Source organism: Anguilla anguilla, chromosome 3 (assembly GCF_013347855.1).
Source record: "Anguilla anguilla isolate fAngAng1 chromosome 3, fAngAng1.pri, whole genome shotgun sequence".
Taxonomy (NCBI): Eukaryota; Metazoa; Chordata; class Actinopteri; order Anguilliformes; family Anguillidae; genus Anguilla; species Anguilla anguilla.
Window position 1 is genome coordinate 34,340,744 of NC_049203.1, and position 14,119 is coordinate 34,354,862.

At 37.8% G+C, this 14,119-nt stretch overlaps 1 protein-coding gene across 2 annotated transcripts; it reads right to left on the reverse strand.

Annotated features, from left to right (window-relative positions):
• Positions 1 to 2,952: 2,952 nt before the first annotated feature.
• LOC118222521 (coiled-coil domain-containing protein 173-like) lies at positions 2,953 to 13,601 on the reverse strand. 2 transcript variants are annotated; one of them, XM_035408170.1, is made up of 9 exons: positions 13,349 to 13,601; positions 12,956 to 13,164; positions 7,715 to 7,888; positions 7,122 to 7,327; positions 6,757 to 6,913; positions 6,387 to 6,526; positions 5,507 to 5,699; positions 5,005 to 5,169; positions 2,953 to 3,313 (listed from the first exon to the last, which is right to left on the reverse strand). In XM_035408170.1, exons 1-9 carry the CDS (start codon positions 13,407 to 13,409, stop codon positions 2,960 to 2,962), a joined length of 1,659 nt encoding a protein of 552 aa, XP_035264061.1. In that variant the 5' UTR covers positions 13,410 to 13,601; the 3' UTR covers positions 2,953 to 2,959. The 2 variants fall into 2 exon arrangements, with proteins under 2 accessions (XP_035264061.1, XP_035264062.1); XM_035408171.1 differs by having other exon boundaries at positions 2,960 to 3,313; positions 13,485 to 13,590.
• Between the last annotated feature and the right edge of the window lie 518 nt (positions 13,602 to 14,119).

Consider the following 14,119-nt stretch of genomic DNA (forward strand, 5'->3'; position numbering starts at 1 on the left):
CAGGCCTGCTGGCATCTTTTCCAGGTTTCCTTATTGGAATAATTATCGCCTCCTTCCAGCTCCTTGGCATTCTCCCCTCTTCCCACACTTTATTATACAGAGACAACAATTTCCCCAGACTTCCTACACTCAGATGTCTTAACATGCTATAACATATCTCATCTTTACCCGGTGCTGTCTTTCCCGTTTTATCTAGTGCCCTTTTTAATTCTCCCATATTGAAAGGTACATTCTGTCCATCATCATTACTATCCTTTCTGCATAAAGCCTCCATATTTTCAGACTTTGTTTTCTCTTTGCCTCTTCTTCCTTCTACTGATAAATTATTGGAGCTATGTACCCTAACAAACGTATTTGCCAATAACTCTGCCTTTTCCTTATTTGTTACTGCAGTCCCATCTCCATCGGTCAGAGCCGGATAACTCCACTCCCTCCTGTCCCCTCCCATCTTTTTTATCATCCCCCATACTTCTCCCACCTGAGTTGTGTTTCCAATTGTACCACAGTACTTTCTCCAATGGGTCCTTTTTGTCTGTCTTATTATCCTCCTTACTACTGCCTGGGCCTGCTTGTACTGAATCATATGTTGAAAATTATGAGTTCTTTTGACTAGTTTAAACGCCTTATTTCTATTTCTCACTGCTTCCTTACACTTATCACCCCACCATGGTACCACTTTCTTCTTCATACTACCTTTACTTTTAGGAATGGATTCGACTGCAGCTGTCATTATGCCTTGCTTTATTTTGCTGTCAAGTGACTCTATGTCCATTCTATCATTAACTTGACTTAAATATCTATCACTTCCTTCCAGAAATTTCTCCCAATCAGCTTTCCCAAGGATCCATTTCCCACCTGTGTTCTCTATGGTCAATGAGACAGCAATATTTATCTTACACCAGACTGGGTAATGATCACTCCCTATAGTACCTTCTTGGTACACTGTCCAATCACACACTGTTGCTATGTTGTTTGACACAAGTGTAAGATCAAGCACAGACTCTCTCCCTGAATTAACATCTATTCTTGAGCTCAAGCGGCCAAAACCAGACTTCGTTTTTGAAGCTCATTTCCTGGTCTTGTTGTTCCTGGTTGCTCACTAGCGCCACTACGGTTGGCTCCAGTATAGGTGTTTTCATATCCGGTTTCCATGTAAGTCTACGGTACAAATGCGGTCAAAATACAAAGTCAATAATTTTTTCTCATGAGAACAAATAGTCACAATGTGTGTATTTTATTCGTCTTATGACTGTCCTTGGGTCGATTTCATGATCTATTGTGTCATTTGGGCACTGTTATAATATTTGTTGTGGACCAGTGAGGTACAGTTTGCGTCACTTCCTGATTACTGCAGAGGACTAAGCTACAGTAGGGGCTACAGTCTATGGTCACCGGGGTGAGAGGTGGCGGCTCCGACCACGGTCCACCTGTGCGAAGTCAGAAAATGCAGGCATCCCATTTCGTAGCGATTTCATTATGGCGTGTGCTATTTACAGCTGCACTAGACGACCATAAAATAATCCTCCTCTTAAGTGTTTCGGTAGCCGAGTCATTTTTACTATTTTCTTTAGCCTACTTAACTAAATAATTAGTTGACAGAAACCGTAATCAGCTTGCTATATTTGGTAGTCCAGTAGCCTATGCTAAAACAGTTCGCAACTACCAAGCCATTTGACTAGCTAGCTAACCCGAACTGGCAAATATTCAATCTGTCAAAGCTGTTTGACGGCTTGTCAGTCGTGTACATTCCGTAAATGTCTACCTGGGCCATGGTTCACGCATGTGACAAAGCTACTATAATCCCGATTTTGGGATAAACAAACACTGCAAAATTTTCAGTTTCACGAAGCGAATTAAGAGTTTTAAGGTTTATTTGCTGGATAACATACACCACACGATTAAATCACACACACAGAATTTAACGAAATTAACCACCGTTGTAAGACTGGCATTTAGAAAGGAACATGTTTTTAGCATTTAAGAGACCGACAAGAGCATTTAAGACAGTGGTTCTCAGAATTGGTCCTGGGGGCTCCTTGCGTATACTGGCTTTTCTCCATTGGTTTTGATGATCTACAAGAAAAAAATAATAACAGTCTAATAATAATTAGAAATTCAATGTACATTATTTTTGTCTTCATGCACCAGGTGGAAAACTTGCAGCACAAAGTGCGTTGTCATATTTACACGCCTGCGGATCAGTTATTAAAATACTTGGTAGATTTGTTAATCACCGCTGACAGTGTTAATTTTTATTCGGTAAAAAGTGACATGCTAACGTCACCCAGCAAGTGAACACCCGTACACTGCATGTCAAAGCTGTATATGAAATGTCTTCCCCCGACTCCACTCTATACGAGCTCAGGTGTGTGTGGTATGAACTCTCCTGAATTGGCAGCACGGTTTGTGCATGTGAACGCAGGAGTAGACATTCCAAAGAGTGTGAATTGGTTATGTTCAGCCCCAGACTGAATGCCAAATTTGTTTATTATTTAGATTGTCTGCCAAAACAGAAAATCTGGAGATGTATGAACCAAAGAGAACATTTAAATAGCACAATGTGTATTGGAATATGTTACACTAGAATGTACAAGGATAGCACCACTAAGAAAGAATGACTAAGTTGATGGACAATCTTTAGTTGCTTCAGTACAGGATGAAATATTTCACTCAAGTAAATGGATAAATGCTACAGTATTTAAGATATTTGAACTGACCATGATATCTAGACATATCAATATCTACATAATGCATAATTGTTACTATATATATCAGGTATAGACGGTATATCTCCACCATTTATTATATTAATTCCCATAATTCTTTGGTTTTTGTTCATTTTTCCCCCTAAAATGGTAAAAAAAAAAAAAAAATTTTAACTATACTTAACGTACTATAACTGTTAATGGCAAGTGTCTAAACAGTTTGTGAAATTATCAGTGTTTTACATGGTTTTGCATTACCATGAAAATCCCAGTCTTTTCTTTGCCAGCTGGATGTCATTTGTCTCGTATAACTCCTTTATGTCTTGGGTTTTGTAAGAGACATACTTGGGCAGTTCGACACCAGTGCTGTCATGAACCAGGTAACTGGGTCTCAGTCCTCCAAAAATGGGGCCCAATCCACCCCCAATGCCCTCTCTGGCAGCCTTGCGGAGGGGAAGTGTGTTCCTCTTGGCCTCTGTGGCGGTGTTAATCACTTCCTCAGCATACTTCTGGAACTGCTGCTCCTCTGCAGCAACAAGCTCTGTGTTTTTCACCTCGAAATCCAGCTGTTCTTTTTTTACAAGTTGCTCCTTGGCTCGTCTTTCAGCCTAAACAAAAATTGTAACCCATCAAGAAACTTCAGCGACATTTAAAAAACATACAAAAAAGTAATGGAGTGCTGAATAAGTGCCTGCAAATTTCCCAAGATTTATCGTGAAGATTATGTGCCTTTTTTACAGTAACACTAACCTACAGAGAGAATAGGTATTTGACTCAATTATAATATTTGAGTTTCAAGACTTGTAAAGTCCTGCATCTAAGGGCACCTGATAAGTTTCTGTGGTATTTCGATTGAAACTGGTAAAAGTAGCAATTATTTTAATATTTATAAAATACAATAAAAATAATAATAAATCTGAATTTACCATAACTTCCAGTAGGGGACATACTGGTCTACAAAATATAGACACATCTGAACTAGAGAACTACTGTGCCAGAGATGGCACAGATAGCACAGTTCCAGATCCTCCCCAGACTACCTGGCAGCTTCCATCAGCAACTTGCAAGCAGCTAAACAGCAAGAATGCATAAGTACCTAGTTAAGAGGTTACTAACTACTGAACTAAAATGATCCAAATGTGTAGTACTCCATAATGAGGCAATAAATCGTTCAGAAAAATATGTAGAAAAACATGTATATCCAATTGCATTGGGATACCACCATTTGTATAGTTACCTTAGCTAGTACACTAAGATGTTTTGTTCTCATCTATATGTACTCCAGAGATTATTGAGCTGATAAATGTGAAACAAAAAGACTCAATCTCTTTGGTGGCTTCTGTAGCATTAGTTTGCCAGCTAGCTAAATGAAATAGCTAACATTCAAGGAAGAATGCAAACTACGAAATGAATTTTAAATTAAATGTTTTTGTAGATAACACAGTTAAACACAAATACGTATAGAGAAAATATTGTTGCCATTAAAGAACTACAAACAAGATGATTAGGCTAAACCTGTTCCATCCTGTAGGTTTTCATTTTAACCATAATTTGGGACACTTAGCAGCTCAATGCCTCATTTAACAGCTAGAGCAGCTCTAGCTGTTGAATGAGGCATGCTTTTGTTAGGGTTGGAGTAAAAAACTAAAGGACAGTAGATCTCCAGGAACAGGGTTGGGCAGCCCTGGGCTATACTATGCCTGAATAACTACAACTGTGCAGTAAAATGTTCCGTGTCAATTCAATCCTATCAGAGTTTATATGAATCCATCTGGCCATAGTATATAAAACCATGTTTAGCTAAGCTCAATCAATATTATTGATAGAGTTGACCATCTATGTGTTGACATTACCAGTTTACCATAATGGACAAGAATAATGTAAAAGTCCATTTTATTTGACTAAATATTTGCAGACATAAGTAATAAGACTGTATTGTTGTAGTCACATTATAATTAAATAGCAGTCATTATTTCATATACTTCAATTCATAGTTTCATAAGTGGTTGATGATAATAGGCTATTTATTGTGTCCAATTCTTCCGATATTTCATGACCTTACTTTACATTCTGAAAAGAAGTGGTTGCTTGACAGAAAGGTTCTAAAGTGAAGCCCAGGCTGTGACTTATGCTAGTGTATCAGTCACACTGCTGTATAGGTCTTGCATCCTGTTTTTATTTTAAAAGAAGTAAAATCTGCATCTTTTATACTGGAATTTATAGAGTTACACAGTCTGCTTTAGCAGAGTCAAACTTTAAACTCAATTTGACCATTCAAGAAAATAAATGGAAAATGTACCATTTGGTGAACATGGAAGTCTTGTAATGCCACACAGTTTTCCTTCATTTTTTGTGCCTTCAGCTGTTGTTTTTCCAGGAATATCTTGTCTGACTCTTTCTTGGCTTGAAGCATCTCCAGAGCCCTTTGCCTTTCCTCTTTGATCTTCTGCTCCTGTTCTTGATGCTGAAACAATGTGTTGTGTCTCCTTACATAATTGGTCAATATAAATGCTTAAATTAATTATACCACAATTTAAAAAGAAATAAATGTGTTATTAAGGAGGAGGGTGGCCAGATTTTTAGAAAAACTTAAACATAGCAACAGTGCATGTTGTAACTTTGTGTAGAATGTTGATCTGAAAACCCTGGGCTCTTCCTAAATATCATAGTCAGTATTAGTGGTAATTTTAGTAGAATGTGGGCGAGTTGCTTAACCCACAGCAGGTCTGTTTTTTGCTTAATTTAACACTTTAATCATAAATGAATCGTTTTGTGCATGACTGCTGTAAAACAGGTGTTACCACGGCTGCTCTGTGCGCTGTGATGGAGTCCAGCATTGCTTTCTTTTTCGCTTCGTTCTCCCTCTGCTCTCGTTCCAGCCTTGCCTCCCGCAGTGTCACGGCGTTGGCGATGAGCTCCTCATCGTTGCTGGTCTTCTCCTGCAGCTGTGTTGCCAGCCTCTCTACCATTTTCTCCGTGTGCCTCTGCACCTCACTACACATCAGAGAAAAGGTGATTTGACATCCATATGTGAATGTTAGAGGATGTTGGCTGTTCAAGAAATGTTTTTGTTTATATAAATTATATATAATATGAAATATAATATATATATATATTATATATAATTTATAATATACAAATTTGGTTCCCAATGTGGGGCTGTGCTTATTCAGTTCTCACTATAACTTGGAAGATTCAGTTATCTGAAACTACAACCGCATTCATGCACAAACCCCACTGCCGATTCTGGAGAGTGTAGACATCTGCAGGAAGACCTTTCAAGTGTAACCATGCGGGCCACAGATGCTTGATCGACCAGTGGGGGTCGCTAGATAGATACGGAACCCTAACCGACTGAACCCTCCCAGTCGGCACTGGCTTGGCCCGGATTCAATCTGAGCCTGGGGGGTCATCCTTAACCGAATGAGCCACCCAGCAGCTCTCCTTCAGTGAAATTTCAATGACTGATATAACCTCCTGATAGTGGGACTTTCTTAGTCACAAAACATTACGCATCTTGTAAGAAACATTTAGCACAATATACTAAACAGGAATAAATAGAGAAGTCCCTCACACAAGGGACATACAGTTCAAGCTCATAGAACCTGCAAGCTCCATCTTATCAAAGCACATACCTATTTGCCATCTTTTTAATTGCTAATAACTGCAAGTATGATTTACCTAAACATCTCTGCCTCCTTCTCTTTCCTCATCTTCATCATTTTCTGCTTTGCACTTGAGAAAAGTCTCCGACACTCGTCTTCTGCTTCTTGTTTCTGTATTTCTATTGCTCTGATGAGGTTTCGGTTGGACAAATGCTCCTTAGAACACACAAGGACATTATGAGAATTGCAGCCACTGTTGTACTTTATCATAAGAACTTCCAAGTGTTAATAGTTTGTCATCACACATCATCATGCGTTTGGTGGATACTAAAGTGAATGAGAAATTTTGAACAGGATTAGATCAGATTGTACATTTTGTGTTTGAAATGAAGACTCCTCCAAATCGTCTAACAGGAGAGCAGTTTTGATTTGCCCGAGTCCCTCACCAGATGAGCTCTCATAACGTTTCTCTTCTCTTCTTGCTTCTTTTGCTCATACATGCTCCGCTCCCAGCCGTGAAGCTCTTTCAGCTTCTGGAGTTCATCTGCTTCTTTCTTTTTGTCCAGTTTCTCCTTTTCCATAATGGCCTCTTGCTCCTTTATCCTAACAAATGCAAAATGACTCTAATCATATACTCACTTTCAATAATTAAGTATCCAAAAGCTAAAATAGCATTTACTTGAAAATTACAGATTTTTGTCATTTTAAGTGAAGTGTGCTCTGTGTTGTGATGATTCTATGGTTAACAGGCAATACTGCTTATGAAGAAACCATTTTCCTCAATGAAAGGGGGAGAATGGTTTGGGCTTACTGTTGCTTCAGGAACTCAGCAACGTCCTCTCTCTCCTGCTTCCTCTGCACTGCTCTCTGCCGCTCCTGCTCCAAGGCCTCCTCATCTTTCTGCTTTAGCTGTGCCATGATGTCCCTGTTCACGTCTTTAGAGGCCATCTGCTTCCTCTGTTTCAGCTCCATCTGAGCCTCCCGTTCCTTCAAGACCTCTGTCAGCAAGAGGCTGCTCTGCAAATATCCATTTGTTACATTTCACCTCTGATTCACCACTGCTTCAATGCGCAGGAAATAAATTATTATGTTGACACTAGAAATGAAAAATGAGACTTCATGGACCCTATAATAGGTAGGCACTGACACATTCTGTTAGTCACAGACCTATGAAAAATGAAAAAGCCCCTCTTCTCCACAGTGAAAAACATTGTTCAGTTAAACACATGAGCTGGTGATAACACATAATGGCTCCACACACACTGGGATTCAGGTAACTTCACTAGCAGCGAATACATTATTTTTTAAAATCAAACTCCAAATGTAACAGCCTTGCTCCTCTTGTTGCACAGGCAGATTCATGAACTAATTCAAATGCTTCATATACTCATAGTAAGAACTAACATGAAATCCTTTCACTCGGTCAGTCTGGAAGTACTGTTGACTTTTTGCTTTTGCAATGGCTTCTTTCCGCTTTTGTTTCTGGTACTCAGCCTCCTCTAAATCAATCTGTTTCTTTTCCTCCTCTTCAATTTCCTCTCGTATTTTTTTCGCCTCCAATTTCTTCTGTCTTTGCCCCTGCAGAATAAGTTACACATAGGAATATTTTAAGTTAAGATATATGTGAACGTTTAAAAAGACATGTGAACGTATATGTGGACGTTTAAGACAAACTGGATATGAATGGTCTTCATGTTTACATTTTTCTTCCGGGGTGAACAAGTTCATTATTGTTTTAAACCACCCATTCCACAAAGTGATCAAACTGCACCTGCTGAACCACCCATCCCACAAGTGATCACAAGTCCATGTCATTCCGTTCTGTTATCAACTGAAGGCAACAATAAGTTGAAGTTGCTGAAAGAAAGAAAAAGTTATGCAAGAAATTGAAATCTAAAAAAAAACTTCTTTGGTCTAAGAAGGAAGACAATTGTAACAAAAAGGATACCCATGGCTAAGAAAGTGTGAGAGAAAAACACGGCAAGAGGATTTTTCAGATAAAGTTCCAGAGAGGAGAACTGTTGAAGAGTTTATCACAAGAGATGAGAAAAGCCATTTACTTTCTGGGAAAAAATAAAAGTATATAGTCATGAAAAGGAAAATAAAAGTAAAGTGTTGAGTGGTCTGATGAAGCCACTTTAAGAGCTGCACAATGACTACAACACAGGTGCGATCTGTGTTGTACAATCTTTGTCGTACAGGCAGTTTGTATGTCTTTGTCCATTTCACGTCAAAGCCAAAGGCTAGTGACAGACACACATCTGCATTAACCATAAGAATTTCAAGCTCCTGATTGACTGACCGAGTCTGACTAGGCTATTGGCCACAAGCAGTCCATGCTTCGTTCTACCATTGGCTGTGACCTGAACAGCAAGAAGTGCACATGTAGCTATGTGTTAAATGCTGCTATAATGAAGCTAACAGTTCCAGAAGGCAGTGTGACAATTTTTAAAAAAATTAATTACTAGGGAAAAGGTTGTCCCTGAGCTAAAAATGAGCAGACATTGGAGCAGAGACAAGACACTGATATGGCACTGCATTAGCGTTGACTAAACAATATTGGCAGCAACAGTGGATGTTGTCAACCTGGATCCAGACCCTGAATCGCCATGTCTGCGGTATCGTTTTCTGTTTCTGGCGAGAAAAGGATAACGCAGGCATGGTGATTCAGGGTCTGGATGATCCAGGCAATGATGTTGCTGGTTCCGAGAAACTCATTCGACTCTGTTAGGCTCTATCGTTTAATGACAAAATAATGACCAGTATTCGTGCCTGGCTAATAAGTTTATGTAAATTACTAGCTGGTAATTAGTACACATTGGCAATGTAGAGAATTGATAGTATGAACAAGACCAATTTCCACTGGGAAACAAAGAATTTACATAATCGCATATAGGTGTGGACATGAATTCATTTTTGCAGAACACATACCAAACTTAGTTCAGGAGGTCGAGATGCAAGCTAAATGGATACAATGTAAAAAATGCTATGTAAAAGTTGTGTAAGTCGCTATGGACAAGAGCGTCTGCTAAATGCCTGTAATGTAATGCAAGCAACATAAGCCTCATCACGTTTGACTAAATGAATGTTCACGTCGCACATGACATTTCCTTATTATTTATAATTTCATAGACAGACAACCAATTCTGAGCATTCTGTCGGCAAGCATTTTTTTTCTTTCTGGCGACAAAACATGACATTCTCAGTTAGGCTATTATCTTTAAAACATCCTCACAGCAGGATTATCCTATTTCCCATGCTTCTTGAATTTTACAGTCAATCTCAATAACGCGATGACAGCATATCTCGTGTAACAAATGACCCAGGGACAGTTTAAGACTTTGAAAACTTGATGCACGGTTACTGTCTCAAAAACAATACATTTGTTTTAGCAGGTAAGACACATTGGAATGCAAAAGCACAGTACATATATCAATTACCTTATTTGTTGTTTGAATAAAAGCTATATTTAAATGAATAGGCTATATTTTATTTGTTGACTGTAGCTAAGCACAACTTTTTATATGATGATTAAGGTTTAAGAAAGGCTGGCAATAATTAAACAAAGAATTGTCCTTGATACCGGTCTTTTAAAAAAAATAAAAACCATAAATTCAAACAATAACTAGCCAATATTGCTTGCTGTTTACAGACCACATCCCGTGATCCCATTGACTTGTGACTTTTACATAGCAACTTTCACTTGACAAAATTATATCAGACTGATCAACAGATCAACTAATTTCACATTAATGCATTTGTGGTAAAGTGAGATAATGTTGTTGTCAAATTACACAATCAACTGGCTCTAGTTATTTTTGTCTCCCATTGTTTTCTAGCTGTAAGTACAACTCTGAGAGCATGCAGCCAGTTTGCATATTCAGCTCTGCATTTAAGAGTTATAATAATAGGCTAAAGGTATAATCATAAAGCAACTCCACCTTCACTGGCAAATGTAAATGAAGCTCATTAACATTAAAACTAGTTGAAATTCAATTCCTGATATCAAGAATTCCAATTTTAAATAGTTCAAATATAATTCTTGGTATCAGAAATTCTTATTTTCACAAGCTAAAATTGAATTGATATTATTACTAGTTAAATTTGAATTCTTGATATCAATAATTAAAATTATAATTACTTGAAATTGATTTCTTGATATCATAAACAAGTTGAATAAAAGCTTAAACGGCTTGCCATACATTCGGTATGTGTGACTAGTCGAACGACAATGTGATGTTATTATACTGTAGATATCTTAAAATGTATTTTGACTAGTCAAAATGTATTTACAGATATCTTGAATTATTGTTCTTACTAGTCAGATTATAATAGCAGATATCTTATTATCATTCTGTTTGGAAAGCCCTTTTAACATTTAACAGCATGTCCGATATCTGTAATTAATTTATGACTATTCAAAACGCTAATTTAATATATCTCTAATAACAATTTGACTACGAAGATTTTGCCATTAAGTTGTATGGAACCTCCAATTAAAGATATCTACAATTCAGTTTTGATTATAAAACATGAATTCCAGATATCGCCAGATATGGACCTCAAGGAGCACATCTAGGCAACATCATGGTCCTGCAGAGTCCTTCTGTACAACATCAGAAGGATTCGACCATACCTGACTATGCACTCTACCCAGCTGCTTGTCCAGGCTACGGTGACCTCCCGCCTTGATTACTGCAACTCTCTCCTTGCAAGCCTGCCAGCTTGTGCCATATAGCCACTACAGATGATTCAAAATGCTGCTGCCCGACTCATCTACAACCTTCCTAAATTCTCCCACATCACTCCTCTGCTGCGGTTGCTCCACTGGCTACCGGTCGCTGCCAGGATCTGGTTCAAAGTCCTGACCCTCGCCTACACTGCAGCCAATAGGATGGCCCCTATCTACTTGCAGGACATGATTCGATTCTATACACCTGCTCGACCACTCCGCTCTGCAGCAGCAGGGCACCTTGTACCCCCTTCCACCCGAGTAAAGGGATTACAGAGCTTCTCCACCCTAGCTCCCCAGTGGTGGGACGAACTCCCTGTCCCTCTTCGAACCTCTCCCTCACTACCCGTCTTCTGCCGTGGTCTGAAGACTCATCTCTTCAGACTATACCTGGACTAACTACCACCAATCTGTATATCATTTCACTTTAAATCTCCCCCTTTCATGACGCTCGTTACATGTACCCCCATTCCAGCACTTTTTGTTAATTTGTATTTGTCCTAATATTGTAGCTTGTTCTTCTGCCTAGTTGGCTTAGCAGAGGATAGGTCAGAATAGTGTTCACTGTGTGAACTAAACTGTTCTTGGCTAGAAATAGCTGTACAAAATAAGTATTGTATCTTACTGAACCTGTGTTTTGTAGTTGTCCATGACCATGAAATGCACTTTTGTACGTCGCTTTGGATAAAAGCGTCTGCCAAATAAATGTAATGTAATGTAAAGAATTATCATTCTGACTAGTCACGTTGTAATTATGACCAGTCAAAATGCATTTGTAGATATCTAAAATGTAATTATGGATAGTCAAGCGAAGCTATTAAAGGATATCACACATTCAATTCTAACTAGTTAGAATGCAAATTCTTGATATCAGAAATTCAATTGTAACTAGTTATAATGCGTATTTCTGATATTTCTGATATCAGAAATTCAATTTTAACTAGTTAAAATGCATATCATTTATATCGGAAATTAAAATTTACCTAGTTAAAATGCCAATTCTTGATATTGGAAATTCTATTTTAACCAGTGAGATTTAAAACGTTTTTCTCATTCATTTCAATGGCAGTTGGAATTTGACCTAGTTAAAATGCCAATTTCTGATATCATAAAATCAATTATTGATACCAACAATATAATTTCAGCTAGTTAAAATACCAATTTCTGATATGAATTCAATTTTAAATAGTCTAAATTCCAATTGTTGATATCAGAAATAAAATTTTAACTAGTTGAAAAACCAACTGTTGATATCATTAAATCTAATTTTGATATCAATAATTAAATTTAAATTCTTTTTATGATATCAAGTATTGGTATTTGAACTAGTTAAAATTTTATTTCCGATATCAACAATTAGCATTTTAACTAGCTAAAATTGAATTTCCAATATCAAGAAGAGTCATTTTAACTAAATGATTTCAGAAATACACATTATAATAACTAATTACAATTGAATTTCTGATATCAAGAATTTGCATTCTAACTAGCTCCATGCTTCCAAATCTGATGTGGCTGATCTCACGTTACCAGACATGTATTTCCTTTATTAACATTAGTATGTGCACAGAAAACATAAATAGGCGCATCATATGGCGTTTTCATTTCCTGATACAATTACACCGCCTCTCTGTTACAATCCTACCGACTAGGTTGTGTGAATGTTACCTTGGATTACTCATACTTCGGTTTAACTTGTATCTGACTCGATTAAGTTATGAACGTAACGGGTAACACTGACATGTTAAAGCTGTCTGAAGTAAAACATTTCACTGTGCTAGGCTAAATATATTATGAGTAAATGAGCAAAATTCAAAAACCATAATTTATACCGGCTCTCCCCTACTTGGTATACTTTCATGTGTTGATACATGTCAAAAAGGCAAACAGGGAGAATGGTACTGCATACTCACTGCGATGGTGTTGGACCAGAATTTTACCACTTCTTTGGAACGCAGGTGCAAATCATACCGTTCCTTCGATGCCTCTAGAAGGTTCTCCTTGTGCTTATTGACATGGTTTAGGTTGTCTTGAATCCGGAGCCAGTCAGTTTTTGGCAAAACTGTGACTTGACGGAGATCTGGGAGACGCACCGGTGTGGTTGTTTCCTCCATAGACTGTACTGTTGTAGAATTCGTGTATCAAGGTTAATTCAAAGAGAAATGTGCATAAATTACTTAACATGTAAATATGTACACCACAAAACCACAACTTAAAACGCATGCACAACTATCTAACAAACATTAGCTACCGAAATGCAGCATGCTGGCTAACTAATGCTTGATTATCTAGTCTGATCAACTTACAAATGAAATTCATGCTGGAGTTTTTCATTCTGTTATATTGTGGTGCTGAGACCGTTGCCATCTTCACTTGACTTTTATTTCAATTTTCTGTCTTCATAACGTTACTCAGTCATAGAATTTAAAGCAGGTCACTCACAAACGCTGAATTCCACTGCAGCTAAAATTCGGAGTGTAATGAAAATCCATTGAAATCCTTTCGTCTCCAAGCAACGATAAACATTTACGTCACCATGGTTGCATTGCCTAGGAATTCAGTTTCGCCCTCCTATCTACTGTTTAACGCTTTAAGATGTAAAATCACACGTATGTGATCATTACAGCGTTCTCAACTCGACACTCTCATGGCGATGTAACAATCGCTACTGGTAATTGAAAGCAATGGAGTTCTAGAACACTGACAGAATTTTGGAGGGTTTTTTTGAAATTTAAAAAAAAAAAAAAAAACCTGCTTTATGAAGGGTTTAGACCACCATTCAAGGCATATTACGACGAGTCCGCGAATTGTTGGCGAATCAGTAGTGTGTTCATGCCATATTTAAATGTTGCATGGCTTCATTAGTTGTTCACATAATTTAGTGTGATTTTAATGTTTGTATTTGAAACAATCGTATGTCATAGCAGGTGTAGGCGACTATCACTGGACTGAGAGTTTTTAGGGATTATGCGGAGAAGGTCATAATATATAACTTACTGTATTGGAAAATTTGTCACATTTCACAACTGCCTGTCAATCAGCTTTGCAATTTTACACATCTTGTGTCTCAAATACAT